General features: G+C 40.5%; 1 protein-coding gene across 1 annotated transcript; it reads right to left on the bottom strand.

Moving 5' to 3' along the window:
• Nucleotides 1–136: 136 nt before the first annotated feature.
• Nucleotides 137–15085, bottom strand: LOC135246250 (B-cell receptor CD22-like; the record flags this gene model as incomplete). Its single annotated transcript, XM_064319752.1, has 9 exons — nucleotides 137–817; nucleotides 9805–9868; nucleotides 10898–10937; nucleotides 11567–11645; nucleotides 11881–12150; nucleotides 12473–12736; nucleotides 12997–13260; nucleotides 13911–14174; nucleotides 14867–15085. Coding segments are annotated over 9 exons (1484 nt in total), but the record flags the coding sequence as incomplete, so codon positions are not given.
• Between the last annotated feature and the right edge of the window lie 185 nt (nucleotides 15086–15270).

The following is a 15270-nucleotide window of genomic DNA, read 5'->3' as shown; positions in this document are numbered from 1 at the left end:
TACAGTACATGGTCTACTCACAAAATTCTTCAAGCATATGTTTTTTTGTTTGTTTCATTGAATGATTGGTTAAAAAATGAATGGTACGCTCTAACGTTTCGTCATACAAAAACCGAAAAAAAAAAAATGAACACTATGAATGTGAAGAACAAATTTAAATTATGTGAGTTTACACTCTACACGGGATCAGTTCAGTAATAAGCATAATATAATCACAAAATGTGCACAAGAATGTCTGTAATAGTAAATGTTATACAAGTATTAATAAAAATAATAATAATAATCTTTGAATTACATATAAAGCCCATTTCTCCAGTACATTTGGCCAACGAATACATTCAGCAATGATAATGGCTTTCAGGCACCAACATCATGATAATACTTTGTGTACAATATGAAGACATGAGCTGTTATGCATGTAAATGTTGATAGAATGCCAAAGGAATGATCCATTCTGAGTACATCTTTGCAGACTCCAATAACCACAGTCATCCTGGTCATGTGACAAAGGCACAGCATGTGACCTGAGTTCATGAGGAGAGTTTATGTTCACTGGTTTTAATAAATACTCTTAAATGTATCATCCAGTGAAGGAAATTTTTGGTTCATACCGCCTTACTTTGCAGACAATCTGTTGTTCAAGAAAAAACTCAGAAAATGCTCACACATTCAAAAGAAATGTTCAAATTTACACTGAATAACCAGCATTGGTCCACAGTTTATGAAGCAAGATATCTTCCTGGTTTATTTTCACATGTCCAGTTTTCGAAGTGTGCTGTAGAGAACACAGTCTTCCTTTACGGATGGGGCTGGTGACCTGCATGGAGAAAACAGCGCATTTAGACTCTATTAAAGTCACAGACATACTCATTCTCATTTAAGCCAATCCTGCCTGAGCCTTTATCACATTTAGACACACCTTGTAACATGAAGCACAAGCAGAAGCTTTAGCCATAGAACAGTTATCTGGAATTTTGGAAAACATTACAACAACATTTTAAAATACTTGAACTGGGCTATGGGACTGCAACAAACAAATAACCAACATTTAGAAATAGTGTGCATCAAGGCAACACCCGGTCCTACGAACACATAAATATATGAACTGTTACAGATGTACTGAGAAGTACTGGAATCTCAGAAATGCTCATTTGCATTTTTCTCTGAAATGCTCATTTGTATTTTGTTTCCAGGGTTTGTTTTGTACAGGCTTACATGACCAAGTGTTATGGATGTACGTTTTATTGCTATCATTAATTTCTAATATTGTACACGCTGATGTAAATGTAACACATCTACTACGGTTAGAATCTAAATACTTCTTTTTGATTTTGTTTCCAACATAAATCACAGCACAACCATCTCAGCTCTCCCCAGTGAGACACTCTGGTCTATCCAGTGAGACGCTCTGGTCTATCCAGTGAGACGCTCTGGTCTATCCAGTGAGACGCTCTGGTCTATCCAGTGAGACGCTCTGGTCTATCCAGTGAGACGCTCTGGTCTATCCAGTGAGACGCTCTGGTCTATCCAGTGATATGCTCTGGTCCATCCAGTAAGACGCTCTGGTCCATCCAGTAAGACGCTCTGGTCTATCCAGTAAGACGCTCTGGTCAATCCAGTGAGACGCTCTGGTCAATCCAGTGAGACGCTCTGGTCTATCCAGTGAGATGCTCTGGTCTATCCAGTGAGACTCTCTGGTCTATCCAGTGAGGGTCATTCTCCTGCTGACTCTATAGAGGTCTCGTCTGGCTCCAGTCAGTGAGAGCAGTCTATAGCCGCGTTTCCACCGCAGGAACTATACCCTGGAACTAGGAACCTTTTGAGGAACTCAGTGCGTTTCCACCGCAGGAACTAGGGTCTAAATTTAGATCTGGGGGCTTTGTTTTACCCCCCAAAACGTTCCTGCTCGGGGGGTAGTACTTTCCGAAAGTACAGGGACCTTTTGGGTGGAGCTTGCAGCGCTGAACATTTCTGATTGGTCGAGTACTCGTAGCATTTGTGTTGTATTTATTTTCCGCCATTACCCGCCATGTTTGAAAATATGCAGCGGCAAACCAATTTATTTTCATAATAACTTCAAATCAAACTTGTATGTTATGCGGCGCAGTAGCCTACTTTTGGTTATAACCTGTCAACGTCTTGGAATTATAACGTGTGCTCTTCTGTTCTTTTCTTGCTTTAGTATTCGTTTTATAAAATGCTAAGCATTCGTGCTGGGACAGCATATTACGTAGGCTACCAAAACATTCAAACGGATTAATTCGGTTGCTGAATATTTTCTTCCGGATTTTCTTTGTTAGCCCGTTGTAATTGACTCAAAACGTTTGATACAGTTATGTGAGGTATGCGGTAGTTCTGCATAATTAACATTGGTGATACAGTACGAGCAAACTGGAAATCACCTTCCGCACTTTTTATCCGGGTAAAATAACAGGTTAATTCTAGTAATCTTCCCTTTAGCTTTTTCAGACTGCCGTAATTTTACTCAATTTTACTGCCATTTTTCAATTCCACGAAAAGACCAGGAAGACTATGGACTCATGTATGGTGCATGGTTCGCATCTGGAGGGCACACTTCGCTGCTCGGCTAGCAGTAACTTCGAAGGAAAGCAAACGGTGGCTGTACCACTACTAATTTACATTTTCACGCAAGTCCGAGTTTTCGTTCTATTCTTGTCATTTTGCGATTAGCCTATATGGAATTGACGACGAGAAAGTAATAAAACAGCAAATTGTTTACAACGTGTGCATGTTTTCTGCTGTTAATGAATGTGTTTGAGAGGATATATGAAAATCAATAAATACAAAAGTAACCATATATAGTCGTTGTTGGTAACCCGTTGTATATAAGTGGAATAAACCCCTCCGGGCTGTCCCGGTTATTAGAGAATAATGTAGGCTACTTCGGTGGTAGTATGGGGTTACAGAAGAAATCATATGACAGATGGACCGACGACAACGCCAGTGGGCTAATTTGCCTAATCTTCGCGGTACTTTAGACCCCGGTGGAAACGCAGACAACCATTGGCTGAAGGAACCTTTTCGTTCCTGGTAAAGTAGTTCCTGGGACTGAAAGTTCCGGGTAATTTTGGTGGAAACGCGGCTTATGATAAAAGCTGCTGGAGAGAGATAATAGACCTGACACAGCAACAGTCAGCACAGGTAGTATAAAGGTGGGATATTCTCACCTGGAGGCAGCACTGCAGGGGCGGAACTGGATGCTGGCGTACTGAACACCCTCCTCACACTGGGGGAGCGGATTTTGATCAGTGGAGGGTAGAAGCTCTTGGGACGATCTGAAGCAGGGAACAATGATTTGTAGTTTCGTGTGAAATTTAAACCTGACTCAGGCATACGTCATGTTTTCAAATCATTGCATCATGGAACTTTTCCAGATATTGAAGATTAATCCGATGCTATAATGACAGAATGTTTGCAGTCAGCATAGTATAATCTGTACAATTTAGCTGAAAATTATAGTTGAAAACTTTCAAAACTGTGAGATTTGAAGAAGTTTGGCCTCGGGTACTCACATCTCACATTAAGAGCCACTGCAGGGGAATGAAGCTCATAGCCTTTCACAGCACAGGAGTATCTGCCTGCATCTTCACTGCTGGCTGTGAACTGGTGATTCTGACCAGTGAAGGACAGAGGAGATCCGTCCCTGTACCAGATGAAGGCTGGGCTGCCAGTCAGAGTGCAGGTGGTGCTACAGGTCAGTCTCACACTCTGTCCCTCTGTGACTGAGTCAGGATTCACCATCACCTGTAGACCTGCGAATAGCAAATTAAACCTGTATTAAAGCATCCAGTCATACTTGTGGATAGAGATTCCTCTGAGTTTATTGCATAATATAATTACCAGTGACTTCCAAAGCGACACCAGGTTCTCCGGCATGCTTATCAAGGTCAGTCAGGAACCTGAATCGGTATGTTTTTTAATCAGTTTCTCTCAGTTGGTTTATTCTAAAAGTGCAGTCACTGTACTTATTCCCCAGGTACTCCACACGGTCAGAGTACTCTGGGTCCTGGGACAGGTCCTCAGGCTCCTGTGGCTTGTTCCAGTGATTAAACCAGAATGTTTTCTGCACTGTGTGACATGGGGGATATGAGTAAGTGCAGCGCATGTCTACTGAAGACCCCTTTAAGGCACAGATTCTCTCAGGGGTGTAAGTCACTCCCCATCCCCTCTGGCTCAGCACACCTGAAAAATACACACACACACACATGCAAACACACATAAAAGCACATTCACACACACACACACACACACGAGCACACACGTACACACACACGAGCACACATACACACAAACACATGTATACATAAACATACATACACACACATGCGCACACGTACGCAAATGCAAGCACACACACACACACACACACACACACACAAATGCTCGCACGCACACACGCACAGGAATACTTGTGTCGTCATTCCAAGAATGCAACATGCACAATAAACAGCTCCGATCATTTAGTACAGCCACAGATATTTATATCATGCCTCTGTCTCAGTTTCAATGCTGAGTGTGAAGAGGAACTTCATCTTATAAGTTCTCTCTTTTTCCCTTCTCTTTTCAGATGAGCGATGTTGCACTACTCTAAACTAATGTACTGTAGAACATTATTTTATATTAATTATATACATTCCTTAAAGCAATTTAAATGTATTCACTTTTGTTGCTTCTGATTGAGTTAAAGAAGGGAGACTAATAAATAGGAACACATGCTGATAAATACTATATATGCAGTCTGAAACATCTGAACTACATTTGGAAAAAAAACACACTAATCATTTACCTGACACAGAGAGGACGATTACCAACAAGGTATTGAAGAGCATGGCTGCATCAGATTGAAAATATTAATACAAATACACATATACAGGTCTTGATTATTATTTACACTGTGAAAATGAACAGCAGAAACAAAGACTGTCAGAGTATTCTATTAATTAGCAGAAATACCAGAATAACAATTACTACACACGCACACACAGTGAGTTAATGTGCTTCTAATGCCTAAAAATGATTTGGGCTTTATGAAGAGCTCACAAATATTCCAGAAAGCAGAGACTCAAACAGCCTTTTACTTGATGAATGATATTTGTATAGAAGGGGCTGCAATCATTTCTAGTCCAAAAATGCATTTTATTTTATATTTGATTCCAGTTTAATCTTCTTGCACCTCAAAATATTGTGACGTAGTTTTGACTAAATGAAATACTATGATAACACACTTACCAGGAGAGAGTTCTGATCTGGCCTCAGTGCTTTGCTAATGAGCCATTAGTATTAAACAGCCATGCAGACAGAGCAGTGTGGCTGAATATGATCGCAAATACAATGCTTCACACTAAATATAAAAGTAGAATGTGTTACAGATCTGACTCACTTCCTGAAGGTGATACTCGTTTTAGATTTTATCGGATGATAGATTTATTTGAATGAAATATACAGAGTCGTTTGCTTTGTGTCTGGGCTGGACCAGTAGTGCCTTTTCAAAAAGACTGGGTAATTCTCATTTCTTTGCCCCCACTGTATTATTGAAATTCAGATGTCAATAATTATGTTCATTTTTGCATATTACGCTTATAAAATAAACATAACTATCATGTTTACAAAAAATGATTCCAGATTACAACACAAAGTGATGCTAAGATCTGAGGCTTTGCCTATTCCAATACATCCATCAATCCATCCATTATCTACACCCGCTTATCCTGAGCTGGAGCTGGTGCTGGAGCCTATCCAAGCATGCATTGGGCGAGAGGCAGGAACACATCCACAGGTCTCTCAGTTTGGGTATCAGCCCCCTCTGTTCCCGGAACTGGAGAGGGACATCGGGGTGCCGTCCGCCGGGTTCCTTGTCCGGCGGTGTCGGGCCACTTGGAGAAAAGTCCGCGCGTCGCTCCTACGCTCCTCTGCTAGTCAGAAAAGACTTGCTGACGGGCGTCGCCGTCCTGCGCCTCCCTATCGGGTGTGTCAATGGGCGTGGCTCTCCACTCGGGATCTCCCTCTAAGGGTAGAGTCTCGTGAGCTCGCTCCTCGCTGCGTGGGGCCCTTCAAGAGATCATCCGTAAGATCGACCCTGTCACTGGTCGCCTGCAGCTCCCTCGCTCCACGAGGATTCGCCCAGCGTTTCATGTCTCCCGTCTGAAGCCGGTTCTCGTGAGCGCGTTGGCTCCGGCGGACCACCCGCCGCCCCCGCCTCGGCTCATTGATGGGGACCCTGTGTTTACAGGGCGTCTCATTCTGGCTGAGAGACGAGTGGGCAGAGGGGTTCAGTTTCTCATTGACTGGGAGGGCTATGGCCCTGAGGAGCGCGGTTGGGTCCCATCTAGGGACATTTTGGACCCTCAGCTTATTCGGGATTTTCGCAGGCGTGGTTCTGAGGGACCGTCTGGGGCCGCTCCTTAGAGGGTGGTAGTGGCTATCCTTGGCCACTGGAGGGCAGCCTTGTCACTTCTTTTCCCTAATAGAGCTAATTGGGTTCACCTGCTGTAGTTCCTATTTCAGCTTTTGCTGGCCTGCAGTCAGTGCTTTTGTGTCAACTTTGGTTACACGTAAGCCGGTATTCTGTGAGTGTGTTTGTAACAGTCTTTCTTCCTATTTTGGAAGAGATCTGTGTTGTACTGAAGGCTGAGACTTAAGGGATTATTTATTATAATTTCACAATAATCTCTTACTTGGTGTTGCAATTTGGGTGTTTTTCTATCAATCCTCATTTCGAGGGATGTTTTCTTTAGTTTTCACCTTCTTTACACTCTCACTTCTTTTTATGAGACATCTTTATTATACTCCTTTTTTCTGTTCGGTTTTGCCCTTTTCGCTGGGTAGTTTTTTGTCAGTATTTAACGGCAGGATTTACCGCCCAGAGGAGTATATTATTCTGTTCTGTCTAGTTAGAATACTCCTTGTCCTTTAGTTCTTATCACCCTTTAATGGGTGGACTACTTAGTCCGATATACCCGGGATATTCTCCCTTAGGAGTATTTAATTTTCTGTTTGTTTACTTGTCTCCTTCCTCTAGTCTTTCGAAACCTTGTGGTTACTCCACCCTGTGTGGATAGCTTTCAGATTCCTGTTCAGTCGTGTCTGGTTCACCCCCCCCCCCCCCATCACACCTGTGGGATGTTTTTTTTAAAGTACCTGTTTAGTGTTTTCCTGCACATGTTCTATTCCATCAGCAGAACCCAGGGGGTAACACCTACAGTACACGGTTTACTTAAAAAATTCTTCAAGCATAGGTTTATTTTGTTTGTTTCATTGAATGATTGTTTAAAAAAATTCAAGGTATGCTCTGAATTCTAACGTTTAGCAATACAAAAAATAAACACTAAGAATGTGAAAAACAAATTCACGTTATGTGAATTTATACTCTAGATGGTATCAGCTCAGTAATAAGCACAATATAATCACAAAATGTGCACAAGAATGTCTGTAATAGTAAATGTTATACAAGTATTAATAAAAAAATAATAATTTTTGAATTACATATAAAGCCCAATTCTCCAGTATATTTGGACAACGAATACATTCAGCAATGATAATGGCTTTCAGTCACCAACATCTTGATAATACTTTGTGTACAATATGAAGACATGAGCTGATATGCATGTAAATGTTAGAGTACATCTTTGCAGACCCAATAGCCACAGTCATCCTGGTCATGTGACAAAGGCACAGTCATGTGACCTGAGTTCATGAGGAGAGTTTATGTTCACTGGTTTTAATAAATACTCTTAAAGGAGTACCATGGTGGTTGAACGTGACACTTCCCAGTTGTCTTCAGGCAACAACAAAACAAATGTGCATAATTTTTTTATTCTTCAGTCATTTCAATGTACTTTAAAACGTATTTTTCTAAGCCTAAATTTCCCACGATAAAAATTCACCCGAACCGTCTGGGCGTGGTAATGAGAACTGTCAGTTAGCTATGATTGACAGACCGTGCCCCGTTACCATAGCTACCCCCATGATATGCGCTCTCTTTGGGAGACTGAATTTTCACAAGCTAGCTAGCTTAGTAGGGCTAGTATATCAAGTATCGGTAGATAGCTAAGGTAAGGACGTTGACTTATATCTAATGATAATTTTTGATATCTAGCTAGCCAAGTTAAGATAAAAGCACAACTATAACATCCTCATAAAAGCAAACTAGCAAGCTAACGTTATCAATAACATTGCCTTATGAAAGCAAACCTCCTAGCTAGCTAACGTTAGCTAGCTAGCTAAATGAATATAACCAGAAATAATCTAAAGGCACTCTAATTTAAGTGAACCTAACGTTAGTCAAATATTTGCATTGTCTGAACAGCAGGACGGTGTGTCCTGTCAGATTTTTTTACGGGGCGTGGAAATGGGAGTGGTTACTGTATTAATGACGTAGCAAAATGACAACTTTCTCAACCGGTTGAAAATAGGACGATGAATTTAAAAACGCATATTTCTCCAAGAATACAGAACGGACATATTTAATACTTTGCTCATTGTGTTTCTTCAATGCCTCTTGTGCAAACAGCACATAAAACCGAGAAAGTGTGAAAATCACCATGGTACTCCTTTAAATATATCATCCAGTGAGGGAAATGTTTGGTTCATACCGCTTGAGGATTACTTTGCAGACAATTTGCTGTTTATAGTTCAAGATAAAACACAGGAAATGCTCGCACATTAAAAGAAATGTCCAAATTTATGCTGAATAACCAGCATTGGTCCACAGTTCATGAAGCAAGATATCTTCCTGGTTTATTTTCACATGTCCAGTTTTTGAAGTGTGCTGTAGAGAACACAGTCTTCCTTTACGGATGGGGCTGGTGACCTGCATGGTGAAAACAGCGCATTTAGACTCTATTAAAGTCACAGACATTCTCATTCTCATTTAAGTCAATCCTACCTGAGCCTTTATCACATTTAGACACACCTTGCAACATGAAGCACAAGCAGAAGCTTTAGCCACAGAACAGTTATCTGGAATTTTGGAAAACATTACATCACTGTGATGTCACACAGCAAGGAGATGAAAAGAGAAGAAAGTTGACAAGCAGAACAAACCAAATGATGAATCTAAATCAGCGGAACATCCAGTCCTCGTGTTACCACGTTGTTCTTTTTGACCAGGCAGTGAAGTTCTTAGCAAAGCAGCAACGAGAGATTACAACATTTTAAAATACTTGAACTGGGCTTTGGGACTGCAACAAACAAACAACCAAAATATAGAAATAGTGTGCATCAAGGCAACACCCGGTCCTACAAACACATAAATATATAAACTGTTACAGATGTACTGAGAAGTACTGGAATCTCAGAAATGCTCTTTTGTATTTTTGTTTCCAGGGTTTGTTTTGTACATGCTTACATGACCAAGTGTTATGGATGCACGTTTTTTGGCTACCATTCATTTCTAATATTGTACACGCTGATGTAAATGTCACACATCTACTATGGTTAGAATCTAAATACTTCTTTGTGTTTTTGTTTCCAACATAAATCACAGCACAACAATCTCAGCTCTCCCCAGTGAGACACTCTGGTCTATCCAGAGAGACACTCTGGTCAATCCAGTGAGACACTCTGGTCAATCCAGTGAGACACTCTGGTCTATCCAGAGAGACACTCTGGTCTATCCAGTGAGACACTCTGGTCTATCCAGAGAGACACCCTGGTCTATCCAGAGAGACACTCTGGTCTATCCAGTGAGACACTCTGGTCTATCCAGTGAGACGCTCTGGTTGCGGGTGTTAGTGGGCTGAACAGAGGAGTAGAGGGGAACTTCACCGTCGTCTCTGTCCGTACCCTGTGTTCCAGTGTGACTCATTGCCATCTCTGAGAAGTTGCCATCAATGGGACTTTTATTCCCCTGCAGGGTAAAGAAAAGAGGCAGGAGAAGGATGGGAAAGTTCCACAGAAAGGTCCTGTTCATTTCAGTGAGCTCCTCAGAGCTGGAGTGAGCTACTCGCCCCCATTAACTCCAAAACATGCATTTAACCTGATATAAAAAAATCAGCTAATGAATCAATGTTTCATTTTCAAATACATGCCTTCAGCAGTTCAATATCGACTGAACCAGACATACTTAAAAACATACAGACAAACTTAATACACTTAATACAATTTCGTGTCTCTATCATGACCTGTTTTACAATGGGTTTACATAAACTTTTGGAAAGATTGCATTCTGAAGTACTTCTTTCATTCCAAAGCATATATTTGCAATAACCAATAGCAATAAACCACCATCACAACAATAATCTGTGTGTATTTATTCATTGGAAACAGGTGAATACAACACATACAGTAAAAGTCACTCTCCCTGGCTCTCTATGTAATGCACAGATTATTACATGCGCATAAGCAGTATTGTACTGTGTAACGTTACTGTCACATACTGCAACCCCTTTTGAGAAAATGAAACTGTCCTTAACAGGGGAATACACATAATTAACTACTGAAATATTTCCATTAAGCATGTCAACACACATAGAAGATCATAACCTCATTCTGCAAAGCTGTGCATAATCTAATAAACCTTCAAGGTCACATGGCACACACTGCTATGCTTTCTACTTATTTGTAAGAAAGGTTTATTTATTTATTTAGGATCCCCATTAGCAATACCCATTTGCTATATAAATAAATAAATAATGTCTCACGATTACTGTTATAAAGCATTGTGAGTATTAATCAATCTTCATAACTCTAATTATACTGTATTATGAGCAGATTTTAATGTATTATAAGTATATAATGCATTATAGACAGGCATTATAGACAGTGTTAACCACATTTCCGTTTTTGCTTAAAGAATGCATTATGCATTATCAAAATTATGTTACATTCGTAGATAAATACATGTATGCACATATGTAGACTGATTTCATTATCTCACCTGCCTGTCCCCTTCTGTCTCATTTGTTGATTTTCTCCTCCTGATTATTCAGAGAAGAAAGAAAAATAAAAAGTAAATCTACCTTCAGACAAATCTTTAAACAGCCCCCTCTTGTATAAACAGCATTTTGCTTTTGTTTGAATGATGTGTATTGCTGAGGCAATAGTGCCCATGTATGTGTATATTTTTTATTATTCAGATGTCATTTGGTTACAGGAAATGAGCCTGAGTTATAAGAGGTTTCTTCCTGCCCAGTAAATGTAGTTCTGCTTTATTCAAACCAACACTGGAGCTCATGGGCAAATTGATGCGCTTGACAAGACTTTGTTATGGTCTGTAACTGTCCACATGATTCATATTAAGAACAAGCTTTAAGGGGATTCTGTTACCCCATCATACAGGTTTGATAAACTAATTGGGACACTAAAACGCATCAGTCAGAGTTTATAAAATTGACATCTCAATAAAACAAAATGTCTAATAATGCAGTGGTCTAAGCACTAATCAGACATTAGAGGGGGGATATGGCATCAGCATGATGTAACGTAGCTAATGCTTGACAAAAACATTCCACAAAAATGTACACTTGTTTTAAACTATGAGTCTAAATCAGACATGCAGCAATTCACACTGGAGTGACTACAAACCGACTAATTTACAACCACGTACCTCAGGCACACACACAGAAACACAAGAGCCAACATTTCAGCCACTCCCACAGCTGCAGCCATGATCAGTGACTGACCTCCTGAAAGTTTATAAATGCATTAATACACCCATCTGTGCTTATCTTTACTAGAACGTATTGTACATATGAATTTTAAGCAACATGTGCATGGTGACACTTTTTGTGACACTGCGCAATCATCTATTGTGATCCATTTCAGATCGTAGCCTCTGTATCATGATCAGCTCTGCTTTGTAGCCTCAGGATCATAATCAGTATCACGTAAAATATCGTATCAAATATGTTCTGGTCCTACCTTGCACTGTGACCAGTATAGCAGAAGAATTCTGAGCTCCAAGTCTGTTCTGTGCCTCACAGTAGTACTGTCCTCTGTTCCAGGATCTAAAGTTAGAAAAGTTCAAACTCTGTCCAGATCCTGCCTGCCAGACTCCAGTGTCATTCTTCTTATACCAGGTGTAGTTCTGCACTGGTGGGTTGGCATCACTGCTGCAGGTCAGTGTCACTGAACTGCCCTCCACTATTTCACCAGAGGAGCTCACTGATACTAAGGTGTTGTTAGGAGGATCTGAAAGAGAAAAGGTCCTGCAGTTTTATATAGATCTCACACTTACCAATGTTTCCTTTTCCTCATGTTTCCAATATGTCATTTTGTTTGACTGCTATTATTGCGATGTCATCTTTCTTTCAATTTTTTAGAATGAAACCCGCTATCGTTTCTAAACATAATAACTTCCATTTCCTAATCATTATCTGCGGGTTACTCTTCTGCCCAGTTCTCAAGTCTTTTAAAGGTACATTAAAGTACAACGGCATCACCGCTTTTTCAAAATGAGTACAAATGAGACTCAGTAAAGTTAAATGTATGAGTTTTGTCTTCAAATACTCACATCTCACACTGAGAGTCACTGCTGGGGACGGGAGATTCTCATGACCTCTTACTGCACAGGAGATAGCTGCCTGCATCTCCACTGCTGGCTTTGAACTGAATGTAGTTATGATTTTCATATTTCTGGTGGTGTTTTGTAGAAATTGCCCATTCTTGTACCAGATGAATGTTTGGTTGGCAGTCAGGTCAGTGCAGGTGATATTGCAGGTTAGTGTCACCCTCACTCTCTCACTCACTGTGCTAGATTTCATTTCAACCTTTAGACCTGAGTGAGAAGAAGAAATACAATAACACAATATATTGAGTTATTTAACAAAATTCCACATTGTACAGAACCCACAATAAATGTATGAATGCATATTACTGTAAATGGTCCAGTTTTTCATTTCAATTAAAGATTGAAGTCAACTGAGACCCCAAAATCTCAATCTGTCTGATAATGGAATGCTTGTTCTCTCAGAAGAATCTCTTAGTTCTTGTGCATAAATGAATGTAAAACACACAAATGTGACCTCAAACACTCACATCTCACACTGAGAGTCACGGCGCGGGAAACAAGATGCTGATTGCCTCTTACAGCACAGGAGTATCTGCCCGTATCTTCACTTCTGGCTGTGAATTTAAGGTTTCCATAGGACTGGGAGAACCTGTAGTAGTCAGTCAGAAGCTGCTCATTCTTGTACCAAATGAAGCTGTTGCTCTCAGTCAGGTGAGTGCAGGTTGCTGTACAGGTCAGTCCCACTGTCTCTCCCCCTGACACTGTGTCAGAATTTATATCCACCTTCACACCTGAGTGGATTAAAAAAGCAAACAGAATGTAACTCAACACACTTATATTCTACATTAGAATATCCAGCATGGTGATATAAATGTTTTTTTTAACAGACATAATGTGCACTAATAATATCAATAACACAAGGAAACATGAGCAGTAAGTTGATGGTCACTAAGAGGATTAGGGCCATGCATTGCTTGTGCCAATATGCTTGGTTTGTTATTTTGCACAGTGGTGGTAAGTAACTAAGTACATGTACTTTGTTACTGTACTTATGTAGGATATTGGAAACTTTGTACTTTTTCTGACTATGAACAATATTAGCAACTTTAACTTTCTACTCCACTACATCTATAAAGAAATCATGTACTTTTTACTCAAATACATATTTGTTACATTTCATATGGTTGGTCGTCAACTGAATTTTGTCTGGATTGGCTGGTTTAACGTGGTGAAAACATGCCAATTATTTCAGATCCTCTTTTAAAAATTATTTGGTGGCTGATAAAGGGTCCAGCTTTTCATTTCAATCAAAGATTGAAGTCAACTGAGACCCCAAAATCTCAATCTGTCTGATAATGGAATGCTTGTTCTCTCAGAAGAATCTCTTAGTTCTTGTGCATAAATGAATGTAAAATACACAAATGAGACCTCAAACACTCACATCTCACACTGAGAGTCACGGCAGGGGAAACAAGATGCTGATAGCCTTCTACAGCACAGGAGTATCTGCCCGTATCTTCACTTCTGGCTGTGAATGTTAGGTTTCTGTCGGACTGGGAGAACCTGTAGTCGCCAGTCAGAAGCTGCTCATTCTTGTACCAGATGAAGCTGTTGCTCTCAGTCAGGTGAGTGCAGGTTGCTGTACAGGTCAGTTCCACTGAATCTCCCCCTGACACTGTGTCTGAATTTATTTCCACCTTCACACCTGGGTGAAGGAACAAAATGCAGAAAGAAAACATTCAGTTATTCAATCAACTTCTCACCCTCTTATGCTCCTCCCTCAAAACCAGGTAAACTGTACTTATTGGTATAATATACATTCAATAGAGGTGATACATTGATATTATACATTCATAAAGACATCATCATAACAACAGTGACAAAGCATTAGCAATGTGATCATGATTTTCACAATAAATTTACAATTTTAAAATAATATTCTTTGACCTATGATCTCCCCGCTCATCATCGCTCAAGATCAACCATATATTGTGCCTCACCATGGTGTGCTGTTTCTCTGTTGTGAATTAAAACAAATCCTTTCCTGTTTCCTGTTCTTAAACAGAGAATATTTTATTCTGCAGGAGTAGGATTGACCATAAACCCAGACATGCATTCAGTACCGGCCCGAGGGTTTCGGGGGCCCTCAGAGCAGTCCTGTCGACCCGGGCTGGTGGGAGGGCCTGGCTGCTTTGTAAAATCCGTCTTACATTACGTTATGAAATATTCGGTTGTCATTCCATTTTAAATTACTAACGCTGGTTTTGCGATAGGGGATGAATACGCATGGGGGCCCCTGGTGGCCACGGGGCCCTAAGCAGCCGCTTAGTTCGCTTATGCCTCGGGCCGGCCCTGCATGCATTATTCCAGTAAAACAGAAGATGGGCAGGCACTCACATTTCACATTGACTGCAGGGGAAGTGACTCCTCCTGTAGCACAGGAGTAGAGATCTGTATCATCAGTGCTGGCTAAATTAAGGGAGTATTTTTTTTCATAGGGCACAACTGTTCCATTCTTGTACCAGGTCAAGGTTGGGCTGCCACTCAAAGTGCAGGTGCTGCTACAGGTCAGTTTTACACTCTGTGCCTCATTCTCTGTTACTTTCACCTGAAGACCTGCACACAAGAATAAACATATAAATAGACCATTCTGTTTCTATTAGAAAATGATTAGGAGTACTGCCAGTTCATAGTATATAAAGCAAGTTTAGAATTACCTGTAACTGTCAATGAGACTCCAGGCAGACCAGTATATTTTCCATGTTTGGCTATCAGTCTGGAACCTGAAGCGATATATTTCA

The sequence above is a fragment of the Anguilla rostrata genome, unplaced genomic scaffold, assembly GCF_018555375.3.
Source record: "Anguilla rostrata isolate EN2019 unplaced genomic scaffold, ASM1855537v3 scaf0091, whole genome shotgun sequence".
Lineage (NCBI taxonomy): Eukaryota > Metazoa > Chordata > Actinopteri > Anguilliformes > Anguillidae > Anguilla > Anguilla rostrata.
The sequence above is the reverse complement of the archived record's forward strand: the minus strand, read 5'-3'. Positions and strand labels throughout refer to the sequence as shown.